Source organism: Rhinolophus sinicus, chromosome 16 (genome assembly GCF_057876585.1).
Source record: "Rhinolophus sinicus isolate RSI-liver-muscle chromosome 16, RSI-T2T, whole genome shotgun sequence".
Classification (NCBI taxonomy): Eukaryota; Metazoa; Chordata; class Mammalia; order Chiroptera; family Rhinolophidae; genus Rhinolophus; species Rhinolophus sinicus.
In genome coordinates, this window is record NC_142516.1 from 20085439 (window position 1) to 20111598 (window position 26160).

General features: G+C 37.7%; 1 protein-coding gene across 4 annotated transcripts in view; it reads left to right on the forward strand.

Annotated features, from left to right (window-relative positions):
• The window catches only part of ECPAS (Ecm29 proteasome adaptor and scaffold), a 100633-nt gene extending 75881 nt beyond the window's left edge, over nucleotides 1-24752 (forward strand). For all 4 annotated transcript variants that reach the window (XM_019749528.3, XM_074330823.2, XM_074330822.2 and 1 more), the window contains 21 exons: nucleotides 803-920; nucleotides 1212-1379; nucleotides 3473-3552; nucleotides 4105-4210; nucleotides 4971-5018; nucleotides 5615-5736; nucleotides 7162-7312; nucleotides 9455-9520; nucleotides 10673-10762; nucleotides 11802-11868; nucleotides 12429-12520; nucleotides 12600-12666; nucleotides 12901-13092; nucleotides 13678-13886; nucleotides 14715-14758; nucleotides 14855-15047; nucleotides 16329-16467; nucleotides 18574-18679; nucleotides 18887-18975; nucleotides 20971-21042; nucleotides 24469-24752. In XM_019749528.3, the coding sequence (XP_019605087.1) occupies nucleotides 803-920; nucleotides 1212-1379; nucleotides 3473-3552; nucleotides 4105-4210; nucleotides 4971-5018; nucleotides 5615-5736; nucleotides 7162-7312; nucleotides 9455-9520; nucleotides 10673-10762; nucleotides 11802-11868; nucleotides 12429-12520; nucleotides 12600-12666; nucleotides 12901-13092; nucleotides 13678-13886; nucleotides 14715-14758; nucleotides 14855-15047; nucleotides 16329-16467; nucleotides 18574-18679; nucleotides 18887-18975; nucleotides 20971-21042; nucleotides 24469-24608 (2359 nt within the window). In that variant the 3' untranslated portion in view covers nucleotides 24609-24752. The remainder of the gene's footprint in view (nucleotides 1-802; nucleotides 921-1211; nucleotides 1380-3472; nucleotides 3553-4104; nucleotides 4211-4970; nucleotides 5019-5614; nucleotides 5737-7161; nucleotides 7313-9454; nucleotides 9521-10672; nucleotides 10763-11801; nucleotides 11869-12428; nucleotides 12521-12599; nucleotides 12667-12900; nucleotides 13093-13677; nucleotides 13887-14714; nucleotides 14759-14854; nucleotides 15048-16328; nucleotides 16468-18573; nucleotides 18680-18886; nucleotides 18976-20970; nucleotides 21043-24468) is intronic.
• Nucleotides 24753-26160: the final 1408 nt, after the last annotated feature.

Genomic DNA, 26160 nt, shown 5'->3' on the forward strand with positions numbered 1-26160 from the left:
ATAGCTGGGCATCCAGAGCACCTAGTTTTTGTGAGGGGGTGAGGTGGCATCTCTGCTTGGTATCTCGGAGTCCACCAATTTAGCATTTCCAATTAATTCCTAGAGGCTTACCTCCTTTATCTTATCATTATTCCGTTGTGGTCACACTTGCTTTTCCTCTAAAAATCCTCGGGTAGGACTGCAGCTTCAGTGCTGTCTGCAACATCAGAAAGCGGCACCTTGTTTTGTCCTTGACGTTCTCCCCTAGCTCACCATTTTCACATCGAACATTGTTTTTATTTCACTTACTCTCCCTGTAGACTCCTGAGTTTTTAAAAAGGGCTCCCTTTTCACAAAATTACTAACACAAATGATCAGGTACTTGAGCAAGTATTATTTGTTCTGAGGAAAGTTAACAGGACTCAAAGATGCTATTACCACGATTGGAGTGCTCTAGCTTAGAAAAGATTTCACGAAGACAGAAGTTGTCTTTGAGTGAGTCTCATGATTGTGAGAGAGATTCGTGTACAATATTCAGTACTGAGGAACTACTGAGTCGCCTCCCGAGGTGGTAAAGGGCTCCACCTCTGGGCCTTGCAGGCGTCTTTAGGTCATTTAGCAAGCATTTGATAATTGAATTAGGTGACTTTTTATATTCTTCTCAACGTGGTTCTCTGTGTCTATGGCAATGAGATAACTCAATATTGGAAATAATAGTGAAAATGTAATTTTAAAATGTCCTAGTAGTATCGGTGATACAATTATTATTAGGTCGGATATAGAGAACACATTATTGCATACTTTTTGTTTGTTTGTTTCCAAGCCAGGGCCTCTCTACTTACAAGGAGCTTTGTTCTCTGGCAAGTGATCTTAGTCAACCAGATCTGGTGTATAAATTTATGAATTTAGCCAATCATCATGCAATGTGGAACTCGAGGAAGGTAAGTTTCTATCACTGGACAGTTTTTATTTTTCACTTCCCTCCAAAACCAAATGTGTTGCATTGGTGGATAGTGGCAGTTGATATGCATTGTTTTGCAAAAGTGTGTCTAGAGAGAACTAGACCACCACATGGGTGCTTTGTTGATTGGGAAAGCAGGGACACTCAGTAAATCATGCTCAATTCAGGGACAAGTTTGGGAAGGAGAATGTTGTGATCTTCATATATTTAACATGTTACCATTTTACTACAACAGGTGTATCTGACCCACTTCTTCATCTTCTTATTTTAGGGTGCTGCTTTTGGTTTTAATGTAATTGCTACTAAAGCTGGAGAACAGCTGGCTCCTTTTCTGCCTCAACTGGTTCCTCGTCTCTATCGTTACCAGTTTGATCCCAACCTTGGTATTCGGCAGGCCATGACAAGTATTTGGAATGCACTGGTCACTGACAAATCAACGGCAAGTATCTGACTGCTTGTCCGATTACTCCCCAAATTGCAACCCAGTGCCCGTCTTCCTTTCTACTTCGTATACTTTTTGTTTAAACAAATCAACTTTCTTTCATTCCTTGCTTTCTTCTTTCAAAGTATCAAATAATGCTCATGGCAGCATTTATTGAAATCTGAAAAATGGAAATAGTCGAAGTGTCCATTGGGTGGCTGGTAAGGAAATGGTAGTATATTCACACAAATGGAATACTACATGTATGTTGATATGGAGAATGGCATGGTTCCTACATTCAACAAGTTCACTTAGTTGAAGCCATAGACAAGGAAGCAGGCGATTACCATATATGGTTTTCTCTCTTGCTTTTCTCTTATCTGGTTGCTTCTCATATTCCATTCCACTGTTGGATAGGAGGATTTCTTAGGGCTTGCCTCTGAGTACCTTTTACTCTCTCAACTTTATCTTTCTAGATGAGCTCAGCAACTCCAGGGCATATTAATGTCATCTTTATTTTGATGGTTCCCAATCTTCTATTTTTGGCCCAGAGGAGACTTAATGCTCCTGACTTGTGTATCTAACTGCTGCTCAACATTGTCACTCGGATGTTGTTTCTAGACTTAACATGTTTAGAATAGGACTTGAATAAACAACCTTCTCTTTCTATTCTCATCCATTTACCCACGCCAGGAAACTCGATGTCGTCCTTGATTTTTGTCTGTCTTAACCCTCGTCCTCAATTGAATCCAGTAGCACATTCTGTTTATTCTATTTCCAAAGTGTTCCTTGAATCCATTTCTTTTTTCCTTATTTTTTCCCTGATGAACAGGTTGTCATCTTTCTCTCCTCTTTGCTTTCCTTTATTTAATTATCAGCAGTAAAAGTGATTAGAAAAAAAACAAAAAACAAATTGGATTGTGCCATTTGGGGTTAAAATCTATTAGTGTCTTCATAGTTCACTGTAAATAAATTCTATGACCCATACCATGTCTTTTCAGTCCCTGCACATAACGTGCTCCTTTCCTCTCTCTTCAGTCTGATGCTAGGTTGAGTGTGTTCCTGTTTATGATGGTAGGCACAGGGTAGTTCAGCTTTGGAGGCTCAGTGAGTTTCCTTTGCTTAGGGGAGTGTTAAGTACCACTGGGTCAGCCAAGCTCTAATAGGCGAGTTGACTTTACAGCTCCAGGCACAGGCATAGGCTCGTGAGATGTGAGTATCATCTCTGTATGAGTGAAAGGTGAAGCCACAGTGTGGATGAGATCGCTATGGAGAAGTTTAGGGAAGTGGACATAGGAAGACATCAGTTTGCTAAATCTCAGGGTGAGTTATTTGCCTCTGTGTCTTGGTTCTCTTACGTATAAGTGAGGAAAACAAAACCTGTCCTAACCACAAAAGTAGAAGTGGAAAAGCTGTAAGTTTGGAGGCTCTTTGGATTACCGTAAAAACTGAGTGTATCATCAGTTCTTGTTAACAAATGGATAGTTGTATATCAAAACAAAACAGAGGCTGGAAAGATTAAACTCGTCTTTCATTCTGAACAATCATAATACTTCTTTGTGTGCCAGACACCGTGCCATGTGTCAGCGATGGAAGGACGAGTGAGATCCTATCCCTGTGCTTGAGGTGTCAGTGTGATGGAGCAATACAGTTACTGTCTGGTCTCATACGTGCTTATGAGGGTGCTATGGGAACAGAGCAGCATAGGCCAGTCTTCTCTGCGAAGTGATGCCCGATTAGAAGCTTGAGGGACAAGGAGGCGTTAGCCAGGCACGTAGAACCTGGAAGGAGATTATAGGTGGAGGTAGGACTGGAGAGGAGATAGAGCATGAGACCTTCAGCGTTAGCTGGGTCACAGAGGGTTTGGATTCATGTCCAGGTGACTGGACTTCATCCTCATGCACTGTGGAATTAAGGATCAAATTTGTATTTTAGAATGATCATGCTGGCAGCTTTCAGTAACCAAAGTGGGGGAAAGAGTGGAGGGCTAAGAGGCCTAGAGAGACCCTTAGGTGGTTACATACGGAAAGATGGTCATTGTGGTTGAGAGATGAATAATTTGACTATTGATGAATTTTGCATTTTTAATTTTATTCCTTTGTTTTCATTAGGTGGATAAGTATTTGAAAGAAATTCTTCAAGATTTGATTAAGAACCTTACCAGCAACATGTGGCGAGTTCGAGAATCCAGGTACTATTTTTGGAAGTACAAAACTAGTCAAATACAACTGAATTCTTTTCATTCAGATTTCCAGGTTTTATACTTTGTGCCAAACTACTAAAAACATATTAATGGTTGGGTTAGACATTTATTGTTGTTGAACATTTTAAACTCTGGACAGTAGTTTTCCTTAGTTGTCTTGGTTTTTACAAGCATGAAATTATAGTAGATGATCACTTATTAAATTGGGAGACATCAAGATGTATTTATATACTGTCATGACTTTGTAGGGTGGGACTTATGTACACATATATAATCTATGCTAGGCCCTAGGGATGGGTACACTGGTAAGTAAAAAACGGTGTATCATCTCAAAGAGATTGTATTATAGTTGTGGGAAACAGACATTTGATGACTAAATGCCATATGTCTGTGGTATATTTGAGGCACCACGGAGAGAATAGTCATTGTTGTCTTGGAGTGGGGTGGTTAAGAACCATGTTCTTATTTGATGAGAATGTTTCATAGTAAAATATTGGGCTTTCTTGGTCATATATTTGAAACCAAACTGTTTATTTGCAGCTGTTTGGCTCTGAATGATTTATTGAGAGGAAGACCCTTAGATGACATCATTGATAAACTTCCAGAAATTTGGGAAACTCTTTTTAGAGTACAAGATGATATAAAGGTATTATAGAAATAAATCTGCATTTATTCATAGAGTAACTTAAACCAGAATTATTAAAATATATGTTATATATTTTGAAATTTGATATCCAGACAATTTTGAAAGACCACAATTTTCCTCCAAAATTTCCATCTTGATGTATCTGAATCTTCAGTCTTTAGATCTAAATTTCACTTTTTTTTTTTTTTTTTTAAAGTTGCTACTGCTTCACTTTCTTTCAATAGAGATCTCATGACGCTATTGATTAGGGACAAATAACAGTTTGGAAATAATCCAGAATAACTATTTTGATCAATTTCATAAATTGGATTGGTCATTCCCAACTAATGTGATAATTGCTCTTAATTTTTCCTGGGCAGTCTAAATTTCAGATATTTTGATATCTTACCATTAAAATTAGGTTCTTCAGTTTTACCTTTCTTTTGCTTTGTTCATTAGAGATTTTTTTAAGTCTTTCAGAATCCTCACATAGGTCTTTATACATTTATTTTTATAATATATTTAGTTTTTAAACTGTTATACCAAATAGCCATATTTTTATAAGGTCAAAATAGGTCATACCTAATTCAATAAAATAATATACCATGGTAATATGTTCCTTGATGGGCAAAGAGCCTAATGAAGCCCAATTTTTTACCTGGTATCGGAAGTAGGATTTTTTACTAATCTATGTAGAGTTGAAGGTAGTTTTTATGCATTGTGGGGTAGATGAGAAGGAAACTTTCTAACTTGTATAATGCCAAACTTTTCTTATTTTTAGGAATCTGTACGAAAAGCAGCAGAACTAGCTCTGAAAACTCTGAGCAAGGTGAAAACTCTTATCTTCATTGGGGGGTTAAGTGGGGCAGGGTTCTAAGTGACAGTGACAATAATGTCTCATTTTTTTGGGTCAAATAATGACATTTAGTTGCGGAGTAATTGGTTTCAGGTTATAGTTCATTGTTCTTACAATGCATGTGAAACTGGGTGCTATTACACTATAATTCCAGTATTTTTAACAAAGTATGTCTCTGGTCTTTTTAAATGGTGAGCTTCTGTGGGCCTTTATATAAGGTACAGCTTTCATTGGACCCTGAAGAACACATTACTCATTTAGATCAAGAGACATCATTCTTTTCTTTTTGCTGTTGCTATGTTTATGTGTTAATCTGCCTTTCATATTTATGAGGTTGGCAAGCTTATTAGTTTCCCACTTGAACTTGATTTTGTGACATATCTGGGACTTCTATATTGTAGCTGTATAAACGTCGCCATAGGTCACATGGTTAAATGCTTTCTTATAAATGTTCTCTAGATCCACTCATTCTTTTCTGTGGATATGGGAAGTAGTAAGTGTTTTGTCAGATGAATGCTTTATTGCGTGAGAGTTCAGTTTCACTAATTTCCATGCTCTTTGTATGTGAGGTTTGTGTGAAAATGTGTGACCCAGCCAAAGGAGCAGCTGGCCAGAGAACCATTGCTGTCCTTCTACCTTGCCTTCTGGACAAAGGAATGATGAGTCCTGTGACAGAAGTTCGAGCCCTCAGGTGTGAATCAGTGGATGATGGGAATGTACTAGATTTACTTAGTTCCTAGCCATTCAGTAGAGATTGAGATTCTTTGAATATGAGATTCTTAAAAGTATGGAGAAGTGCCTTGAGGAGAATATGAGGTGACTAGAACATATGAGAAAAGTTGTGAGAACATTTTTGCACATTCTCATGGAAACCTTGTTTTCGACCAGGAAACCTTGTTTTCTGCCATTCTGCTTTGACCTTGAGTAAAATGTTTATAGTCGTCGGCCTCTGTCCCAGCAAGCACATCTTCCCATTATGCATAGGTTCGTGGGAGCTTGCTTGTTCGCTGTACCACTTTGTAATATTTCACAGCTTATTAAGTTCAAAGTAAACAGTTTACTACCTGCAATAATTAAATGTTAAAAAACACACCGCTCATGTGTTTAGGTATTTGTGGCTATTTTAAGTTAAAATCAACAGTGAAGGATTCTAGTTTGTGGTGTTTTTTGTTTTTAAGCTAGAATGCTATCTGGGAACTTCATGTGTTCTATTTTTATTTCACTCTTAAAGTTAGATCAAATTAATTTTACTGACAGTATTTCATTGTAACTAAATAGTTGATGAGGGAAAGTTCTTTTAGAAGGATTCACCTAACAAATGCAAAGGAATGATAAAATTAGGACATCACCATTTTGCTATACTCTGTAAAATAATTTAGGTAATGATCATTAGTGACTTCTTAATCCACTGGTGAGAAAGGCTGATGGTGAACTTTATAATGGATGATTCAGGCCAACCAAACTTGAACACATTGATCACTCTGAACTTGGTTTAGCCTACAGATTTGTACAAGTGACAGAGGAACACGTTAGGTAACACCATCAAGATACAATCAGTGAGGACAAATAAATTTTAAAAAAGGATGGAGGGCACTGTTAAAAACAATGTAAGAAATGAAGTAAATTGCAACGTGTGGATGGACTTGCATCTGGTTCTAACAAACTTAAAAACATTTGTGAAACAGTCTGGGAAATTTGGATATTAGCTCATATGAAAAAATTATTAATATTTTTTAGGTGTACAAAGATATTTATGATAAAGAGTGCTTGCCTCTTAGTGATACGTACTGAAGTTTAGTTTGGGGTTATTCTTTAAAATAATACAGTAGCAGGAGGAAAAAGTGTGTCTCTGTGTATATATGAAATTAAATTGGCCAAAAGCTGCTAATTGTTGTACTGGGTGGAGAATACATAGAATTTTATTTGTGATTCTCTGTACTTTCATATATGCGTGAATATTTCTATAATAAAAAGTTAAAAAAAAATTCATGCTAAGACCAGGCTCTAACCGTGAGTATATTCCAGTATGCAATAAACTGCAGAACGTCCTCATGATTAGATTTGCAGGGCTTCTTTTGTTCAAAGGACTCAGGAGTTGTGTTCTGTGTCTCTGTAGCATTAACACCCTTGTGAAGATCAGCAAAAGTGCAGGAGCCATGTTGAAACCACACGCACCAAAACTCATCCCGGCTCTGCTGGAGTCCTTAAGTGTCTTGGAACCCCAAGTTCTCAATTATTTGAGCCTCCGGGCTACAGACCAAGAAAAGGTGAGTTGACAACACAGGCATTTTGCTAAGTACCATGAATGAGGAGCCCTGTTAAGCTGCTGCGATCCAGCTGAACAGTCCATCCATTGTCTATAGACAAACGGCATGACTTGAATGATACTTTGACCACTCTCAAAACAGCTCAATTACTGTCATCACATGCAGTGTTTTTTTTTTATAGGGGTGGGCAGGGAGCAGGCTTACACACTATTTTTTGAATCACATGAAAATGACACTTCCATTCAAAAAATGTATTAACATTTATTTAACAGTTTTTTGTACATTTGTTTATTTTTTTCGGGGTTGGGTCTATACCCTCAGAGTCCTATGGACCACTCCTGCCCGACAAGTAAAGAGGATTTGTGTTTAGACTTTGGCATAGTCCAAAATTATTCTGCTTTTTAACATACACTATAGTTGCCTAGTCTCTGATCCGAGTTGTTTTTTAGAAAAAGTACAGATGAAACATTTATTGTGAAAAATTAAAACAACAAAAAGAGTAGAAAGTAATTCCCTAGGAGTCCCCTCTCCCCTATTAGTACAGTATCATTCCTGATGAGTACCCACTGTAAACAGTTTCCTGTGTCTTTTTTTCAAATTCTTTTGTAGTCATAGACAGCAAAACCAAATAAACATACTAACCTTAAAATAGAATCAGACTATGAATGTTGTTCTGCAATTTGCTTTTTGTCAATAATATATCATATCTCTATAAAGATCAATTTCATTTTTGTTTATTTTTTAATAAATTTTATTGGGGAATATTTGGGGAACAGCATGTTTCTCCAGGGCCCATCAGCCCCAAGTCGTTGTCCTTCAGTCTGGTTGTGGAGGGTCAGCTCGGCTCCAAGTACGGTTGCCGTTTTCAATATTTAGTTGCAGGGGGCGCAGCTAAATATTGAACTGGCAACCTTGTTGTTGAGAGCTCGCACTCTAACCAACTGAGCCATCTGGCTGCCCCTCTGACAGCTCAGCGGCAGCTCTTTGTCGTCAACCTAGTTGTGGAGGGTGCAGCTCACTGGCCCATGTGGGAATCGAACCAGCAACCCTGTTGTTCAGAGCTTGCACTCTAACCTACTGAGTGATCTGGCCGCCCCTATTTCATTCTTTTTAATGCATGCCTGGTATTCTACAGTGAAGTGATTTTGAATTTTTGTAGGAGAGATTTTGTGGTACCAAAGGTTAGGAATGTTCTGTTTTCTCCACATCTTTGCCAACCTTGAATAACATGAACCTGATAAGGAAGAATGTCATTGTTCTAATTTACACTTTCCTGTTATTAGTGTTGTCCATTGTCTTTTCATATTGTATTAGCTATTTTTATTTCTTCTGTGAATTGTGTTTCTATTCCATGCCTGTTTTTGTACTTGACTTGTTTATTTTTACATTTGTATTTGTTTATTGGACTGTCAACCTCCATCATATAGATTGTAAATGTTTTGTCAGTTGACTATTTGATTTTTAACTTGCCTACACTGTTCTAATAACTTTCTTTTCCTTTTGCCTCTAATATTTCTGTTTTTCTCCATTCATCAGTCTTCCTTCTTTTCGTAGTCATCTTGCCTCTTCCTAGGTTCCCACCTACTAAGAGTTGAGAATTAGGAAATAAAAATTCTAGTCCAGACTCCGCAGCTGTAGGCAAGTCACTCTGTATGCCTTACTTTTCTCATTCTTAATGTCTGGATAGTGTTTTCTCCTACAGGGTAGTTGGACTGAAATACCACTGTAGATGTGAAAGCCCTTTACAAAGTTAGTGCAATAAACGTATGAATTTTTTTGTTGCTTAGAGGTAATTTTTAAAACCCTTAGATAGAAATTTGTTTAGTCTTTTCCTTTATTTAGTGGATGGAGAACCTGAGGCTCAAGGATGACTTGCTCAGAGCCATTTTATGTTAATTTCTAACTGCAGTTAATTTCTAACTTGACTGAATTTCTCACCTGTAGTGAGATTCTGTCTCTGCAGGTAAATGGTTGAGTGTAGGTCAAAAAAAGTTGGAGTTAGACTTAAGTTTGACTTTGTTGTTTCTACATGTTACTTTTAAAAAGATTCTTCAATTTGGCGTAAAGTCCTTTTATGGGAGTGTGTGGAGTTTCTTTTTGTATAAATTGAATGTGCTGAGTGTCTTCCGTTTGTGTTCTCAGGCTGCGATGGATAGTGCTCGACTCAGTGCTGCCAAATCCTCCCCCATGATGGAAACAATCAACATGGTCAGTGCCTAATGTAATGAGAAAGTCGAAGTTTGTTTGCTTATCTTAGAGTGTAATTGTTCAACGTCTTCAGGTTACATTCAATGAAGTAGAGATTTGAGGGATAAGTGGAGTACCTATTGTGACTGCAGCTTTTTCTTAGTATACTTCTTTTTTCTTCTGTGTTACTAAATGGAATAAATAATTTTCTACATGTCAGAATCTGTTAGTCCACATGTGTGTTCATAGGAGAACAAATACTCAGAGATCTCTGTGTAGGTCTCTGTCTTTGGCCTGCCCATGCAGCGAGGTTCAGGTTTTTGTCTTTGGGAGGACCTAGGATGAAGTGCAAAGGCAGGGGAGGAGAATTGAGCAGTGCTGATAGGTTGTTTCAGTCACAGGAAGGGATTTGCAGGAAAGAGCTGCTTGGCACCGGGTTCTAAATTCCTGGACTCTTGTCTTGGATTAGGAGTCACCAAAGTCACTGAAGTTGACTACTGTGCACACCCTGGGTGGTTAACTGAGAGTTTGGGAGCTACTGGAAATGGTTTTGCTGAGCAAATCACAGGCGGGACAAGAGAAGTAGATGTTTTTGTAGTGCTTACTGGGAGACTTACCAAAATTTGGTTTAAGGATGTTATGTCTTAGTTGGGTTATTCGGGGGTGGAGGGAAGAAAGCTTAAAGAAATAGGAATAGGAATAGATAGCAAACACCATATGCTCCTTAATTATAGAATATATTTCATTGCATCTAAAAAAATAGAATATAGCAAAATCTGCTAAGAAGTCAACTTATCAGATGGTTTGGTAGGACAGGCCCACTGAAGGTCAGGTTTAACCTGGGTCTTTCACATTAAACATGGATTGATAAAGAAGAGGTAGGCCCAGAGAGGTCCTTTTTTTAACTGGGTAATCATTATTTTCTCCCTCAGTAAGTCAGTGTTTTTCATCATTTTTGGTTTATACTTAACGTTGAACCACCAATGAATGGTTTTTCTGTTTGTAGTACAGTGGTGGTTTTAACATTGAAGTCAGAGCAAAATTAAACCAGCTATTTTTCAACTTTACGTCAAATCCAGTGGGTACATATTTGACATGGCAATTTTTAATTGAAGATGTGATATGGACCTAATTATTTGCTAAGGTTAATTTATGTTTATTCTTTTCCAAAAGTGCCTGCAATACCTTGATGTGTCGGTGCTGGGTGAGCTAGTTCCTAGATTATGTGAACTGATCAGAAGTGGTGTAGGTCTTGGAACTAAGGTAAGTAAGTGTATTCACAAGGGTAATTTTCATTAGTTCAGGCTACAGAAATATAATAGCTATCATGTTTGAAATTCATACTTTTTCATAAAAACCTAATATTTATGTTAACCATTTCATTTTCATGGTTGCACTCATAACGTGTAACTCATTCAGGAAATAATGAAACATGTACCTTATTTAGTAAATATGGTCTTATTTTTTTAATGGAATCACTTCTCTCCCCAGGTTGCCATATGCATAATCTCTGGGTCCTCATTCATTATCATTTATTAGTGGAAATGCTCATCCAGTTTTCAAAGCTTGGCTGTTATAGCATTTTTCACAGAGGAGGGCTCAGCATGTGTTTGGGTAGGAAAATGTTTTTCTCTCTGAGATTTTTCAAGGATCAGACCCAGGCACCCCACACTTAAAAACAAACAACTCACATTTTTTTCTTCTGACAAAATTAGCACTTGCTTGTATTTAAAAACTTAGCATTTATAAATCAGGAGAAAGTTAAAATTTGTCCTGGAGATAATTACTCTTAATATTTCAGAGTGTTTCCTTCTGGTATTTTCTGTGCAAGTGTCTTCTACAGTGTCCTCTTTAATGGCCATATGATACTTTGTTGTGTGACTCAAACGTCATTTATTTTAATCCATCAAGGAGCATCTGATTTGTTTTCAGTTTTTTTGATACTGAACAAAGCACTGTGATGAATGTCTTGGGACACATCTGAAGCTATTTCTTTTGGTTAAATCTCTAGAACTGGAAATGTTAGAACAAGGATGGACAAGATGACGTGTTGCCCTCCTGAAAGAGTGAACCAGTATTCTTTCTTATTTGCAGTGTATGAGAGCACACATCTTCCAGGTGGAGGTTTTGAAAAAAACCTCTGCATTGCTAATTTTAAATAAGAGATTTCCTCATTCTAAACTGAATCCTGGAGGGGCTATTAGGCTTCAAGTATATCTTTAAATCTTTGACACCTGAAACAGAGGGTTTGATAGAGCACTATGACCATCAAATTTAGACCTTTGCCTTTGTAACCTTGTAGGGCGGCTGTGCCAGTGTCATTGTGTCATTAACTACTCAGTGTCCCCAGGACCTAACACCCTACTCAGGTGAGTTTGTCAAAACCGTATGTGGTGATATTTTTGTATGGCCATGTCTTGTGTGACAAGGTTTTAAAAGAAAAAATAATTATCATTCAGATATGCTTGTGATACTGTGTACTTTTTCTCCTCTTAATCTTCCCCCTTTATCTATTTTGTTTGCAAAAGGTAAAGGATGATCAAGTTTAGCGAGTTTTCACTGTTTTCTAAGTGTTTGATTATTTCTTAGTGGTGGAAGAAGGTGAAAGTATTTGTCACCTTGTAGGATTTGTTTACCATTTATAGCTAATTTTACATCAGCATTTTTCTCTTCTTTTATTGACTCCCAGATGGGCTTAATAAATTTTATGTACCTAGTTCTCATTTTTACAACTTTCCCCACAATATTCTTGACACAGATTAATTTTTAATTTTGTATCAGGCAAAAGGAAGCAAATGTAACATACAAGGGTTCTAAACTACCATGGAAAAAAATCAGATATTATAGGGTTAAGCTTGTTTTGGTTCTGGGAACAGAGCAAAACATTTGGTTAACCAAGTATCAGATTTTTCTCCTTTATTTCTGATAGGTAAACTTATGAGTGCTTTGCTTAGTGGCCTAGCAGATCGGAACAGTGTAATTCAGAAATCCTGTGCATTTGCCATGGGCCACTTAGTTCGGGTGAGTTGAATCTCTTACTTAGTTAAGTAATTATACTTTGATAATTATAAAGAACTGAATAGGATTGTTTCTTTTTCAGACTTCACGGGATAGCAGCACTGAGAAACTCTTGCAGAAGCTCAATGGCTGGTATATGGAGAAAGAAGGTACCTTTCTTAACTTACTTTGTATTATTTTAAATTTAGATGTTAATGACCTAATAAAACAATACAAATCAGGTCTTACCCTCTATGATTTTATGTGCTTAACTAGGAACATTTTGAATTGATTTTACTGATTTGTTTTGCTGTGGTGCAAGTTGCACAATAGTTTGTTTCGATCCGTTCCCCTTAAAAACAGCAAGTATCATAAAGATTGTTTTTTTTTCTGCTTCTCTTCAGAACCCATCTACAAGACCTCTTGTGCTTTGACTATTCATGCTATTGGACGATACAGTCCTGACGTGTTGAAGAACCATGCCAAAGAAGTTTTGCCTTTGGCATTTCTAGGCATGCATGAAATTGCTGATGAGGAGAAATCAGAAAAAGAAGAATGTAACTTATGGACTGAAGTGTGGCAGGAGAATGTACCTGGTTAGTAATCCGTACCTATGAATTAAACCTGTTTTTTAAGAACCACAGCTGGAGTTCTTTAATCCTATTTTGTGTTTGTAAACTCCTATAGTTACTTTCCCAGGACCATAATGGCATGTGTCCCATTTGGTTTTGAGCCTGCCAAATTGCTGAGCTCTCAAGGTTGGCTCTCAGAGCTCTTCTCTTTCCTCCTCCGTTGCTGCCCATGTGAGAGAGTGGAAACTCTGCCCCAGTAGAGCAGAACTTGACTTACCGTAGCTGAGAGTGAATAGTGATTTTTCTGTTGCCATAGAGTATTATTTTAGAGTAGTGCTTCTCTTGTATTTTACCTTGACACACACTGGTGGATGATGACCATTTGCATGACACCCTCCTGTGGACATAGCCAAGTTTGTAAAGCCCTGCTGTTGTAAAGATGCATCACAACACCACCCACTTTCTTTCTCAGAAAGTGGTATAATGTAACCATTGAGAATTACTGCTTTAGACTGATGGTCACTGACTTTTATTCAGACTTAGAAAATTCTGTTAATTTTTTGTGTGTCTCACTTAAAGGTTACTTTAATTTTGCTTTTCGTAATCTAGGTTCCTTTGGTGGCATTCGGTTATACATGCAGGAGTTGATTACCATTACCCAGAAGGCTTTACAGTCTCAGTCCTGGAAAATGAAAGCCCAGGGTGCAATTGCCATGGCATCAATTGCAAAGCAAACCAGCTCACTCGTACCGCCATATCTGGGAATGATTCTGACCGCATTACTGCAAGGCCTGGCTGGAAGAACATGGGCAGGAAAGGTAAAGGAACCATTCGTGCCCAGTTAAATCTAAGGTATCCTTAAAGGATTATGACTTCACCTTTCATTTCCTATCAAAATTAGAATCTGGTTTTGTGGGGCATCACATTCTTTTTGTGAACCAGATTTTCTAGCCATTGGGAAGCTTTGGGTAAACTTTGCCCGATTAAGTATGATATTTCATCCAAGTGCTATGCACATGTTGTTGAATACTGCACAGTTGTGCTGGAGATTGATTTTTATTTATCATGTTCAGCTTACAAAGATAAATCTCAAACCGTTTTGGTTACCATTCTGTACCTGTTGATCTCATGAAGAGATCAGGATGGGCATATGAGAAATGGAGCAGCAGGTGAGCTGTCTGAACCTGGACCCGAGGATGCCTATCTCTGTGGCCTATGAATTAGTAGCAGTCTTTTTTTTATATGAGGGCGATAGTAGGATACTTATAATGAATAGTCAGTGGGGAAAGTGAAATTGTGGCAGCATATAATGATCTAGTTGATAAAAAAGTCAGTCGTGGCCAGTGCAGTACTGCAGAAGAAGTGCTGGGCTGGGAGTCAGATGTAGTTCTAATTCCATGGTTGACACGCCTGCCTGTGTTGACCTTGGGCAAGTCAGTTCTCTAGGCTTTTATGAAATAGAGATAGTCAGTGATCGTGCTTCTGTGGATGGACTTGTTAAACAGTGAAGTACATTGAAGAGAAAGTGATTCTAATTAATTTTTGTTGTCATAGCTTTTAAATATTCCTGAGGTAATTGTAGTCACACTACAGATTGAAAATGACATGCGTGCTTAATAGTATTCTCTCATGTTTCAACCCTGTAGGAAGAACTGTTGAAAGCCATCGCCTGTGTGGTGACAGCTTGCAGGTAAATGTTCTTTCGATGACGATGCTGTTTCTTAAGATGAGCCTGAAAGCTGTGGCCTTTATTAACTGTTGTAATGCTTTTGTATGGATCCTGCAGTGCAGAGCTGGAAAAGCCTGTGCCCAATCAGCCTAGCACAAATGAGATTCTCCAGGCTGTTCTGAAGGAGTGTTGCAAAGAGAATCTCAAATATAAGATTGTAGCAATCAGCTGTGCAGCAGATGTCTTGAAGGCCACTAAAGAAGACAGATTCCAGGAGTTTTCTGACATTGTCATACCTCTCATTAAGAAGGTAATGGCCGCCTATATACTCTCAGGTCTGATTATACTTTAAAAGTTAAAAAAAAGGAAAAGATTTTTCTGTGTTTTGTTTGCATATTTTATTAAAATTAGTGTAGCTGCAAGTAGCAGAAAATGCCAAAATGTCATGGCCTCAAACAAGATAGACATTTGTGTCTCACATAATAGTTTAGGGGTTCTGGCTCTTTGTAGCTCCCACCTCTGCCATCCCTAGGGTGTGGTTACTGTCCTGCATTCCAGGCAGGTGATGGCAAAGGGGATGAAGAAAGGATCAGAGCAGGCATGTCAGTTCTTTCCTAAGGAGAGTTCTGGAAATGCTCCATGGTACTTTTACCTTTGTCCCGTTAGCCAGTGCTTAGCCAGGTGGCCACACCTGGCTGCAGATTCATTCAGGTGTCCATTAGCCCTCCGTGGGAGAAGGGGAGAGTGGATTTACTTTTAAAACAAAGCAGAAAGCTGAGTTTATTACAGGGGTTTCAACCTGCAAGCCAGGAATCACAAGGTTACCAGAGCAGTGAGTTCTGAGAGTGGGTGTTGGAGTGGATGAACGGTCTGTGTCATAGTTATAATCAGCTTTCCTTATGTGCACGTGCAGAAGGCACCCCAGTAGAGGGAAGGCAGGGAGCTCAGTGTGTCACTATTAATTGCCTCTCCCATATATTGGGGGATTTTGATTAAAAAAAAAACAGACTTTCATTTGGAAAATGAAATACTTGTTTTTAAAGTTGGAGCACTTGTTCAAAGAAAGAAGGGTATGGTTTATATTTTTGTGAAACATGAAATACTTTAAATAGCATTCTTATTTCCTGTGTTGCTGTGAATTTTTACTTGTTTTCTTTGAGCAAAAAGGCTCCTTAAATAATCTGTTACATACATAATGATAGTGTATGGATTTGGAGACTTGTATCTTAAATTGGTGATATCACCAGCTAGCTAGATGAGGCATTCTCAACCTGTTTTCTTATTACAACAGAATTTGGATTTAGATCATTACCAAGATCATTATGCAAGTCTTCTTATGTTGTGCTCAAAATACTACATATACAGTATTTTTTCACCTTAGCTTACAGATTTCTTTAAAGGATTTTCCATACTTAATAGAGAGGTGTAGTATTCCTGTTATAAATTCTTTTTAGAAATAGGAAAACTCATGCTAGAGAATTTACCATTTAATTCTTGGTTAACATCTACTTTGGTACTGATTGTTTTAATAGTATACCTGTAACTTTGAAAAAAAATTAAATTTTGCTTTGCTTTTTTGGACATGTCCTAGAACTCACCTGAAAGCATTGGAGTCCGGACAACCAAAAACGAAGACGAGAATGAGAAGGAAAAGGAGCTCCAGCTGGAATCTCTGCTAAGAGCCTTTGAGAGCCTGGGCAAAGCCTGGCCCCGAAATGTGGAGACTCAACGTAAGAACCAGAACCTGCATGTGAAGGGGCGCTGTAACTGGAGTCACTTAACGAGAACAGAAATGTTCTGTGTGACAAATTAGAGTTACTCTTTCTTCTACAGCCTGATTAATAGTGAGAATTAGCTAGCATACATTTTATTTCTACACCGGCATGTATTGGTTTGCTAGGGCTGCTACCGTGTTTCCCTGAAAATAAGACCGGGTCTCATATTAAGTTTTGTTCCAAAAGACGCATCAGGACTTATGCTCAGGGGATGTCCTCCTGAAAAATCATGCTAGAGCTTGTTTTCTGTTTAGGTCTTATTTTCGGGGAAACACGGTATAACAAAGTACCACAGACTGGGTGGCTTAAACAATAGAAATTCATTTTCTCAAAATTCTGTCTGAGATCAGGGTGTCGGCAGTGTTGGCTTCTCCTGAGACCTCTCTCCTTGGCTTGTAAATGACCACCTGGGTCTGTGTGTCCTCCTTTCCTCTTCTGTGAAGGACACTGGTCTTACTGGATTAGGGCCCACCGTGATGGCCTCTTTAAAGACTGTCTCCCAATATAGTCTTGTTCTGGGGTTTTCGGGATTAGGACTTCAACATATGAATTTGGGGGGCATGATTCAGCCCTTAACTGCCATGATATATTTTATATAGCTAGTTTAACCATAAAAAGAATTCTGTTAACTCTTCTCTATGATACTGTATTCTGAGGAATCCATAGAATTCATTAGTGGGGTCTCTTCATCTCAACATTAATGGCCTTGGTAGTACCAAATCTTCAATAAGCGAGTGAAATTTTTTATTTCACTGAGAAAACTCGTGACTTTTTGAGAAAGGTTCAGAATTGGATGTGTATTTCCAAAGGATTAATAAGTAAGTAAACCAACTGTAAACCTTTATTGTTGGATTCGGTTGTAGTGAGTTAGTCCTTTGACAGGACCTTCAACTTGGGACCGTGCTCCTCTGACGTTTGCTTGGTGTTAGTTCCTACACTGCTGCCCACTCCACATCTTAATATGCTTGACTGTTATAAAAAGTATGGTGATTATCTGTGATTGGACATGTCTAAAAATCAGACTTCAGATTGTCTGTGAGCCTTGCTATCCTTTGAACTTTAAAAAGTATATTTGCTGTGTATGTATAGGACGGATTTTCCAAAAGACACCGATTTGTAAGTGGTCTTACGTCTTGGTATTGTGTTATGGACTGCAGTCAAAGTCTACTTATTTGACACCATTAGGACTTCAAACTTTTGTTTGAGAGGTAGAAAAAGTTAGAGTAGGGAATTACAGGAAAAAGATGTTTTACACACAAAGCAGTTTATTTAGTGGAAGGCATAGAAATGTACATTCACTTGCCAGTTATTAGAGGAGGTCCAAGGCCTTTCAGAATTGAACTGTTCCACATTGGCTTTTCATGTACATCTTACTCATAATGTATCTGCAATTTCTGCTTTTTCTTTCTGTATAGTGGAGAAAGAAGTTTCAATGGCTTATGAAGCAATTCAAGTGCAGAATTCTTGTAGATTAAATTTTACAGCATTTAAAATATAACTGCTTTGAGATTTATACTCCCCTTTCATCAGTTAGTATATTAATTAATGTAATTACATGTGCAGTTGGCATAATGGGTTTGGGATAAAGCGCTGTTACCTGGTGATAAGCCTACAACATACAGAAGCTTCTGAGTGTCCAGCGGAGCTCCCTGCCTCCAGAGTTCCGCTTTCCTTGATTGTCATTCAGGGTGTTGTACAGGGAAAGGGGAGTGTGGTTATGATTCTGTGTCAGTTCCATGGAGAAGGATTTTGCCTTAAAAATAAACATTTATGAACAATTATATAGGACCTTTGGTGGGGGAGTTCTGATCAGGGAAATTTGTTTGGGAATTGGCTACAAACTCATGCTGAAGTTTTTTTTGAAATTTCATGGCTTTAATTAAAAGGCATTTATTTTTTCCTCCCTCTCTTTCTGTCTCCCTCCCTCTCTCCCTGTCTTCCACTCTCTTTGTACCTCTATCCCTCTTTGTTCCTGTCTCTGTCTCTCTGTCCTTCACTCGCTCTGTCTTTTTCTCCTTCACACTCTTTTCCCTCTCTATCCCATTCTGTCTTTTTTCCCAGGTTGTTACCGTCAGGAGCTATGCAAATTGATGTGTGAACGGCTAAAACTCAGCACCTGGAAAGTGCAGTTGGGAGTCCTGCAGTCAATGAATGCCTATTTTCAGGGGTAATTTGCTTCATATGAAGTTCAGTCATTTATTTTGCCTTTTGCCCTTGAGCATTTTATGTATAATTAGTGGAATTCTTTTAATTTTAAAACTAAAAGCTAAAGTGGCATCATAAAGTGATGCACAGAGATAGAAATTATTTGTGACAGAAAGACTTTGGAATGTCTCAGAACTGGCATTTGCATCTTGCTTTGTGGTTTTTACAGATTAATGCTTCTGGAGGCAGAGCATGCAGATCCTGAGGCTTTGGCTGAAATTCTCCTTGAAACTTGCAAATCAATCACATACTCTTTAGGTGAGTTTGATAAACTGACATTGATAAGGTGTCCTAATTTTAAAACTCAAGGAGCTAAGCTTCAAATATTCCTTACCTTGTGCTAACAATGAAATTTATGGAACTACTGAACTGTCCTACTTAATATACTCAGTATGTATCCCCAAACTAGAATATATTAATCTGGAACTTAATGTAGGATTTTAACACCTACATTGGAAAACCTTTCTGTTAGGTATTTTTTAAAAACTTTTATTTGGAAATAATTTCAAATTTACTGAAAAGTGATAATAATACATATAATAGCTATATGTCCTTTACCCAATGTCACCTGTTAACATTTTGTCTCATTTACTTCATCATTTGCACTTACGTTTACGCATTTTTTCTGAACCATTTGAAAGTATATTGCTTACATCATGTCCCTTTACTCCTAAGTTTTCCACTGTGCATTCTTTTACATTAGAACAGTACAGTTACTAACTGTACGTAGTATAACAGTGATGTAGTGTTTTTAATCAGACTTTTACCATTTATATGCTGGGTTTTCAACTCACTCAGTGTTGTTTATAGAATTTTTTCCCTCACCTCTGTTAAGGAATCCAGTGCAGATCATTTGTGGAATTAGTTGTCATATCTTTTTAGTCTCCTTTAATCTGGAACATTTCCTCAGCCTTTCTTTGTCTTATTGACATTGACAGTTTTGAAGATAAGTCCCCACCCCCCTTTTAACGAGTGTGCTTGACATTGGCATTTGTCTACCGTTTCCTCATGGTTAGATCCATGTGTGATTCCCAGTTGGGATACTTGGTGAGTGATGTGCCTCCTGTCAGGAGGCGCACGGTGTCCATTGACACTCGCTGGCGATGTTACTTTTGATCACCTGGTCCTACCTGGTCAGGGCACTTCTCAGTTTTCTCTGCTGGATAGTTGCCATGTTTTCCCCCTTGGTGTCTAATAAGAAGCCTGTGGCGACATGCTTTACGACTATTCAGATAACCCGTTCTTCTTCAAAGCTGCGTCTAATAAGCAGTCTGGAGAAGACACTCTAAGACCGTGCAGAGATGCTGCTCCTCTTCAGAATGGCTTCTTGACCTAGCATGCATTGATGGTTTTCCCTGAACCAGTTTCTACTAAGATGATTTTCTAACTCCTAGCACTTCTCCACGTTTATCATTTGATAGTTGGCATCCTTTTCTAAGCAAGATCCCTTCCTCTCCCTGTCTCTTTATCTATTATTGATACTGATTCATGGATTTCTTTTCCCCCAATTGGTTTATAATTAATTATTTTCCTTAATTATTTTATGCTCAAATTGTCCCAGCCTTTCCCCCCCTTCAAGCTGACTACTGTGTCCTGTTGATAGGTCACCATCATTCTCTTAAGCACTTCTGTACTTTGTAGCATAACAGGGTGTTAGAAGCTCATCGGGTGCTTTCCTTGCCTCAGGTTTGGTTGTGTGTTAATTTTTTTGGTAGACAGTTTCACCATGAACTAGATGTTGTATCTAGTGCAGACACCTAGGAAGCATATTTCAGTTGGAATTCTTGGAGGTAGCATGCTTTTGGATGAAGAGCTAGAAGCTCAGAAACTAGTCTTTGCAAGGTCCCAGCCATGTGTCTGATGTGGCCTTAACCCTGGGTAGTGTAATGATCTTTGTTAAAATGAGGTCATGCAAACCTAAAGACCTTTCTTAGGTATCATGTAAAGATGACTGTGTGTTTGAGCTAGTGTCTTTTGATTTCCCACTTCTAAAATGGGTTTTTTGAATATTGCCATTTATTGTGGTGATTGATACATCTGACCAACATTTTTTTTTAAAGTAAGGAATGTGGACATGTAGCACATTTCATGTGTTTAATGAGAAATGATACGCAAAAGGAAGCTTAAGAACAGGTGTATCTCTGAATTTACAATTTCTGAACTTCTTTTTTTCAGTGATGCTAACTTAATCTTGGAGATTTTGTTATAAGGCATATAAAACAAATAATGTGAACTATATGATTTTCTTCTTAGAAAATAAGACCTACTCATCTGTGAGAACAGAAGCTTTATCTGTGATAGAATTACTGCTTAAAAAACTTGAAGGTGAGTTCTTGATAGTTCTGACTGGAGGACCAGAAAGCCAGGATAATTTATGACATATGTTTTAGAAAAATTTTTTTTTTAGAAATTATTTTATTTTCTGTTTTTAATAAGCGTATACTCGGAAATGCAAATGAATATATATGTACATCCAAGTGGGCTATACAAAGCTAAAACCTGTAAATTTTATGAAGTGTTTAAATTTGGTACTCTTTTATTTTATATACGTTTAATGTATTTTGAAGCTTTAGTTTCTCAGAATAATAGTTTTTATTTCCATCATGAATCCTGACTTAATCTTGGTTAATTGCAGACAGTGGCACAGTAGAGCTCATTGTACACATGTAAATAAACAACATGACACACTGGAAAGTGGAGTTGGGAAAACATTTTAAAAGTTGTTATTATCCATGTCATCATATTTGATAGCAATTTTCTTAATCCTATTTTTTTCCTGGTTTTCTTTTCTAATCTTTTTTTTAAAATTAAATATATTCGGATAGCATTGATTATTAAAATTATGTATGTTTCAAGTGTACAATTCTATAATACATCATCTGTATATTGCATTGTGTGTTCACGATCCAGAGTCAGTTCTCCTTCCATCACCATATATTTGACCCCCTTCCCTTTTCTATTTCTCTTCCCTCACCCCTTTCCCTCTGGTAACCACTAAACTTGTCTGTGTTTATGAGTTTGTGCTTGTTTGTTTGTCTTGTTCATTTGTTGCTTTCAGTTTTATATCCCACATATGAGTGAAGTCATATGGTTCTCGACTTTTTCCATCAGACTTATTTCACTTAGCATGATAATCTCAAGATCCATCCATGTTGTTGCAAATGACAGTATTCCATCTTTTCTTATGGCCGAGTAATATTCCATTGTATATATATACCACATCTTCTTTATCCATCTATCGAAGGACACTCAGTTGTTTCCATGTCTTGGCTACCATGAATAATGCTGCATGAACATAGAGGTACATACTCATATATCTTTATATATAAATGTTTTCAATTTTTTGGGGTAGATACCCAGAAGAGGGCTTGCTGGGTCATATAATAATTCTATTCTTAATTTTTTGAGGAACCTCCATACTGTTTTTTCATAGTGGCTGTACCAATTTAGTACATTCCCACCCACAGTGTATGAGGGTTCCTTTTTCTCCACAACCTCTCCAACACTTGCTATGACTTTTCTTGTTGATAATATAGTCATTCTAACGGATGTAAGGTGGTAATATAGTCATTCTAACAGGTACAAGGTGGTATCTCATTGTGGTTTTGATTTGCATTTCCCTAATAGCTAGTGAAGTTAGTGAAGTTGAGCATCTTTTCATAAACTGTTGGCCGTTTGTATGTCTTCTTGGGAGAAGTGTCTGTTCAGGTCCTCTGCTCATTTCTTAACTGTATTTTTTTTTTTTTTTTGGCGGGGAGGAATATTGGGGAACAGTGTGTTTCTCCAGGGCCTATCAGCTCCAAGTCGTTGTCCTTCAATCTAGTTGCAGGAGGCACAGCCCACCATTCCGTGTGGAAATTGAACTGGCAACCTTGTTGTTGAGAGCTTGCGCTCTAACCAGCTGAGCCATTGGCCGCCCAAATTGGATTGTTTTTGTTGTTGTTGAGTTTTTTATATATTTTGGATATTAGCCCCTTATCGGAGATGTTTTTTGCAATATCTTCTCTCATTTAGTTGGTTGCCTCTGTTTTGTTGACGGTTTTCTTTTGCTGTGCAGAAGCTTTTTAGTTTGATGTAATCTCATTTATTTATTTATGCTTTTATTTCCCTTTGAGGTCAAGTTCATAAAAATCTTCTCAAAGATCAAGATCCATAAGTTTAGTACCTGTGTTTTCTTTTATGCAATTTATTGTTTTGGGTGTTCTATTTAGGTTTTTGATCCATTTTGAGTTAATTTTGGTGTTTGGTGACATAGCAATCTAGTTTTATTCTTTTGCATATGGCTTTCCAATTTTCCCAGCACCATCTATTGAAGAGGCTTTCTTTCTTTTTTCCATTGTATGTTTTTGTCTCCTTTGTCCAAAATTATCTGCCCATATATATGTGGGTTTATTTCTGCATTCTCAGTTCAGTTCCATGGTGTTTGTCTGTTTTTCTGTCAATACTGTGCTGTTTTTTTTTCTTTTTTAAACTTTTATTTAAGTGTGTTTTTCTAGGACCCAGCAGCTCCAAGTCAAGTAGTTGTTTCAATCTAGTTGTGGAGGGTGCAGCTCACAGTGGCCCATGTGGGGATCGAACCGGTGACCTTGTTGTTAAGAACACCACGCTCTAACCAACTGAGCCATCTGGCCACCCCAGTACTGTGCTGTTTTGATTACTGTTGCTTTGTAGTATAATTTGAAGTCAGGGAGTGTGATAATTCTGGCCTGTTTTTTTCCCCCCTGAGAATTGCTTTGGCTATTCAGGGTCTTTTGTGGTTCCATCAACTCTGATGATTTTTTTGGTTCTATTTCTGTCAAAAATGCCATTGGGATTTTAATGGGGATTGCATTAAATTTGTATATTGCTTTGGGTAATATGGCCATTTTAACGGTATTGATTCTTCCAATCCACGAATACAGAATATCTTTCCGTTTCTTTCTGTCTTCTTCCATTTCTTTTAATAATGTCTTGTAGTTTTCAGTGTATTGGGCTTTCTTTTTTTTAACCTTATCAAGAAGCTGATTTCTTCTGATGGCTTAGCAATTAAAGCACCTCTCCTGGGCTCCGTAAAACAGGCTTTTTAGACTCAGTAACACTACATATCTCATAATCCCTTTTTACCTTGTTGAAATAAAAGAGCTAGTCACTTAGTTATATCACCGAATTCTCAGTTTGCCAGGTATGTACAAATATATTCTAGATGAGGAAAATGAGGGTAACCAGATGAGGAAAATGAGGTTGAACCAGAACTGAACTGAAATAATTTGTTTGAAACCACATCACTAGAAAGTGGCAGAACCTCATAAACAAGATTTAGGATCTTCACTTTCTGAATTTCTCTGATGCTTCCGTTAAAGAAAGGGATAATAAAGTGTCGTCTGTTCAAAGTGAGTTTGCAATTATGAAATGTATTCAAGATTTTTTTTACTGAGCATATCTTACAAAGAAGCTTTCTGTGTTGTTGAAATGGCTTTTTTGTTTCTGTGTGCCTTGCCTTGATACTTCCGACTTTCCCTGGGCTTCAGCATCCCTAGAATCTCTTTGGGGACAGAGGATGGGACTCCCTGATAGGCTCTCAGGTGATTGTCAGTGATTAGGTTTTGAGACCACTAGTGAACTTGTGATCATTATGTACTAAATTGTTACCAAGGGGTGGCTTTGCATTTATTTTGGGGATAGGATATATGGAGGAACGCAGAAAGAATAGTTTGTTTTTTTGCTTGTGTGTTCAATGAGGAATCTTTTTTTTCTTTTTCTCTTTCCATTCAGAATCTAAACAGTGGGAAAGTTTGACATCTGAATGCAGAACACTCCTGATTGAATCGTTAGCAACTATGGAGACAGACAGCAGACCTGAGCTGCAGGAAAAAGCATCCTTACTGAAGAAAACACTTGAAAATCTGGAATAAATTAGAAGGGGAAGAAACAAATAAGTGCCATGTTCTTTGGGGTTGAAATGCTGGTATTCTTTGCAAAACCAAGTTGGGAAAAGTAAAGATTAATCTGTAGCATGCATCATTCCTTGGCTGAAATAAAAAAAAAAATGCCTTAAATTTTGTTCCTTATTAGCTTTATTTTGATGATTTTAAAACAGTGTCTGGGCTGACTGAGCTTAATGGAATCTGGATGTTTGAGAGGTGGTTGTAGGTGAAACTGATGGAAATAGTAAATAGAAGATTAAAGGTGTTATTAGAGGAGTAGACAAAGTTGTAGAGCAAGCTGGATAAAAATCTTAGAACTGCATTGAAATTAAATAAAGTTATTTCAGGAAGGGACTCTTGTTTCACACCTGAGGAAATAGGCTATGAGATAACAGAGCTTCCTTTCTGAAGCCTGTGCTCAGGCTGGAACCCAGGGGTTTGATGACCTGCCCAGGAAACTTTCTTTCACAAACTGCTACCAATCAGTGCTCACCCCTGCCTAGCTGAGAAACTCACAAGGTGAGGTGCAGACAGCAGTCCTTGAATCAGAACTGAACTGACATCACTGGATTCTTGAAATTGACAAGCTGAACATTGTCATTTGTTTAGATGATTGGTTTTTAAAAAGTGATTGTTGAGCATCTTTACAGGTTGAGGGTAAGAATTCAGTCTCCATGTGATAATTCCGATCGTCCTCCTTTTTACAGGCAGTTGCAGTAAATTAGGACATGATCGCTCATTCTGCTTTGATTTAGACTTTATAATCTCAAAACCATAAAGACAGCTTGAAATTTTCCACCCACTTTTCTGCCAGCAATATGACTTTAGGATAAGAGGGAAAGCATTTTAATTCAACATCTGGGAAAAACTTGATATACCACTCAAAGTAAATAATTGCAGCCAGGGTTTCTCCCTTTCCTTACACTGCTCATGCCCCCGCCTAAGGATAAGGGGAAAAAACAAGTTTGATGTGTTTATGGTAAACTGAGAACTCTCTCCTTACTTTGCGTTCGAAGCACAAAATTGGTTTACACTCAGTATTGACCCCTTACTGACATTAACACCAGGGTGGAAACTTCTTGATTGTTGTTTTTGGTGGTCTCTATTGACCAATGTATTTCAAACTTTCTTGACTGTGACCTATAGTAAAAATAATTACATATTGACCCAGAATTTGTGTGTGTGTGTGTGTGTGTGTGTGTGTGTGTGTGTGTGTATGAATGAATATAAAATCTTTAACTGAAATAAATGTTTTGTGAATTAATACATACTATGTCTGATATACTTTAATCTCTCCCACAGCCCCCATTTTACATGCTCTTCAGACCCACTAAATTCATTTCACTAAATTCATTTCCTGACTCATAAATGGGTTGCCATTCACAGTTTGAAAAACACTGCCATAGGTCGTACCTAAATTTGGCTGCATATGCTGGGTTGCTTCTGATTGGGAAAGGGGTTTACACATGAAAATGTAGTGTTTATTACTGGAACATCCTCTTCGCTGATACTAAATAGTGAGTTTTGTAGCATCATGAAT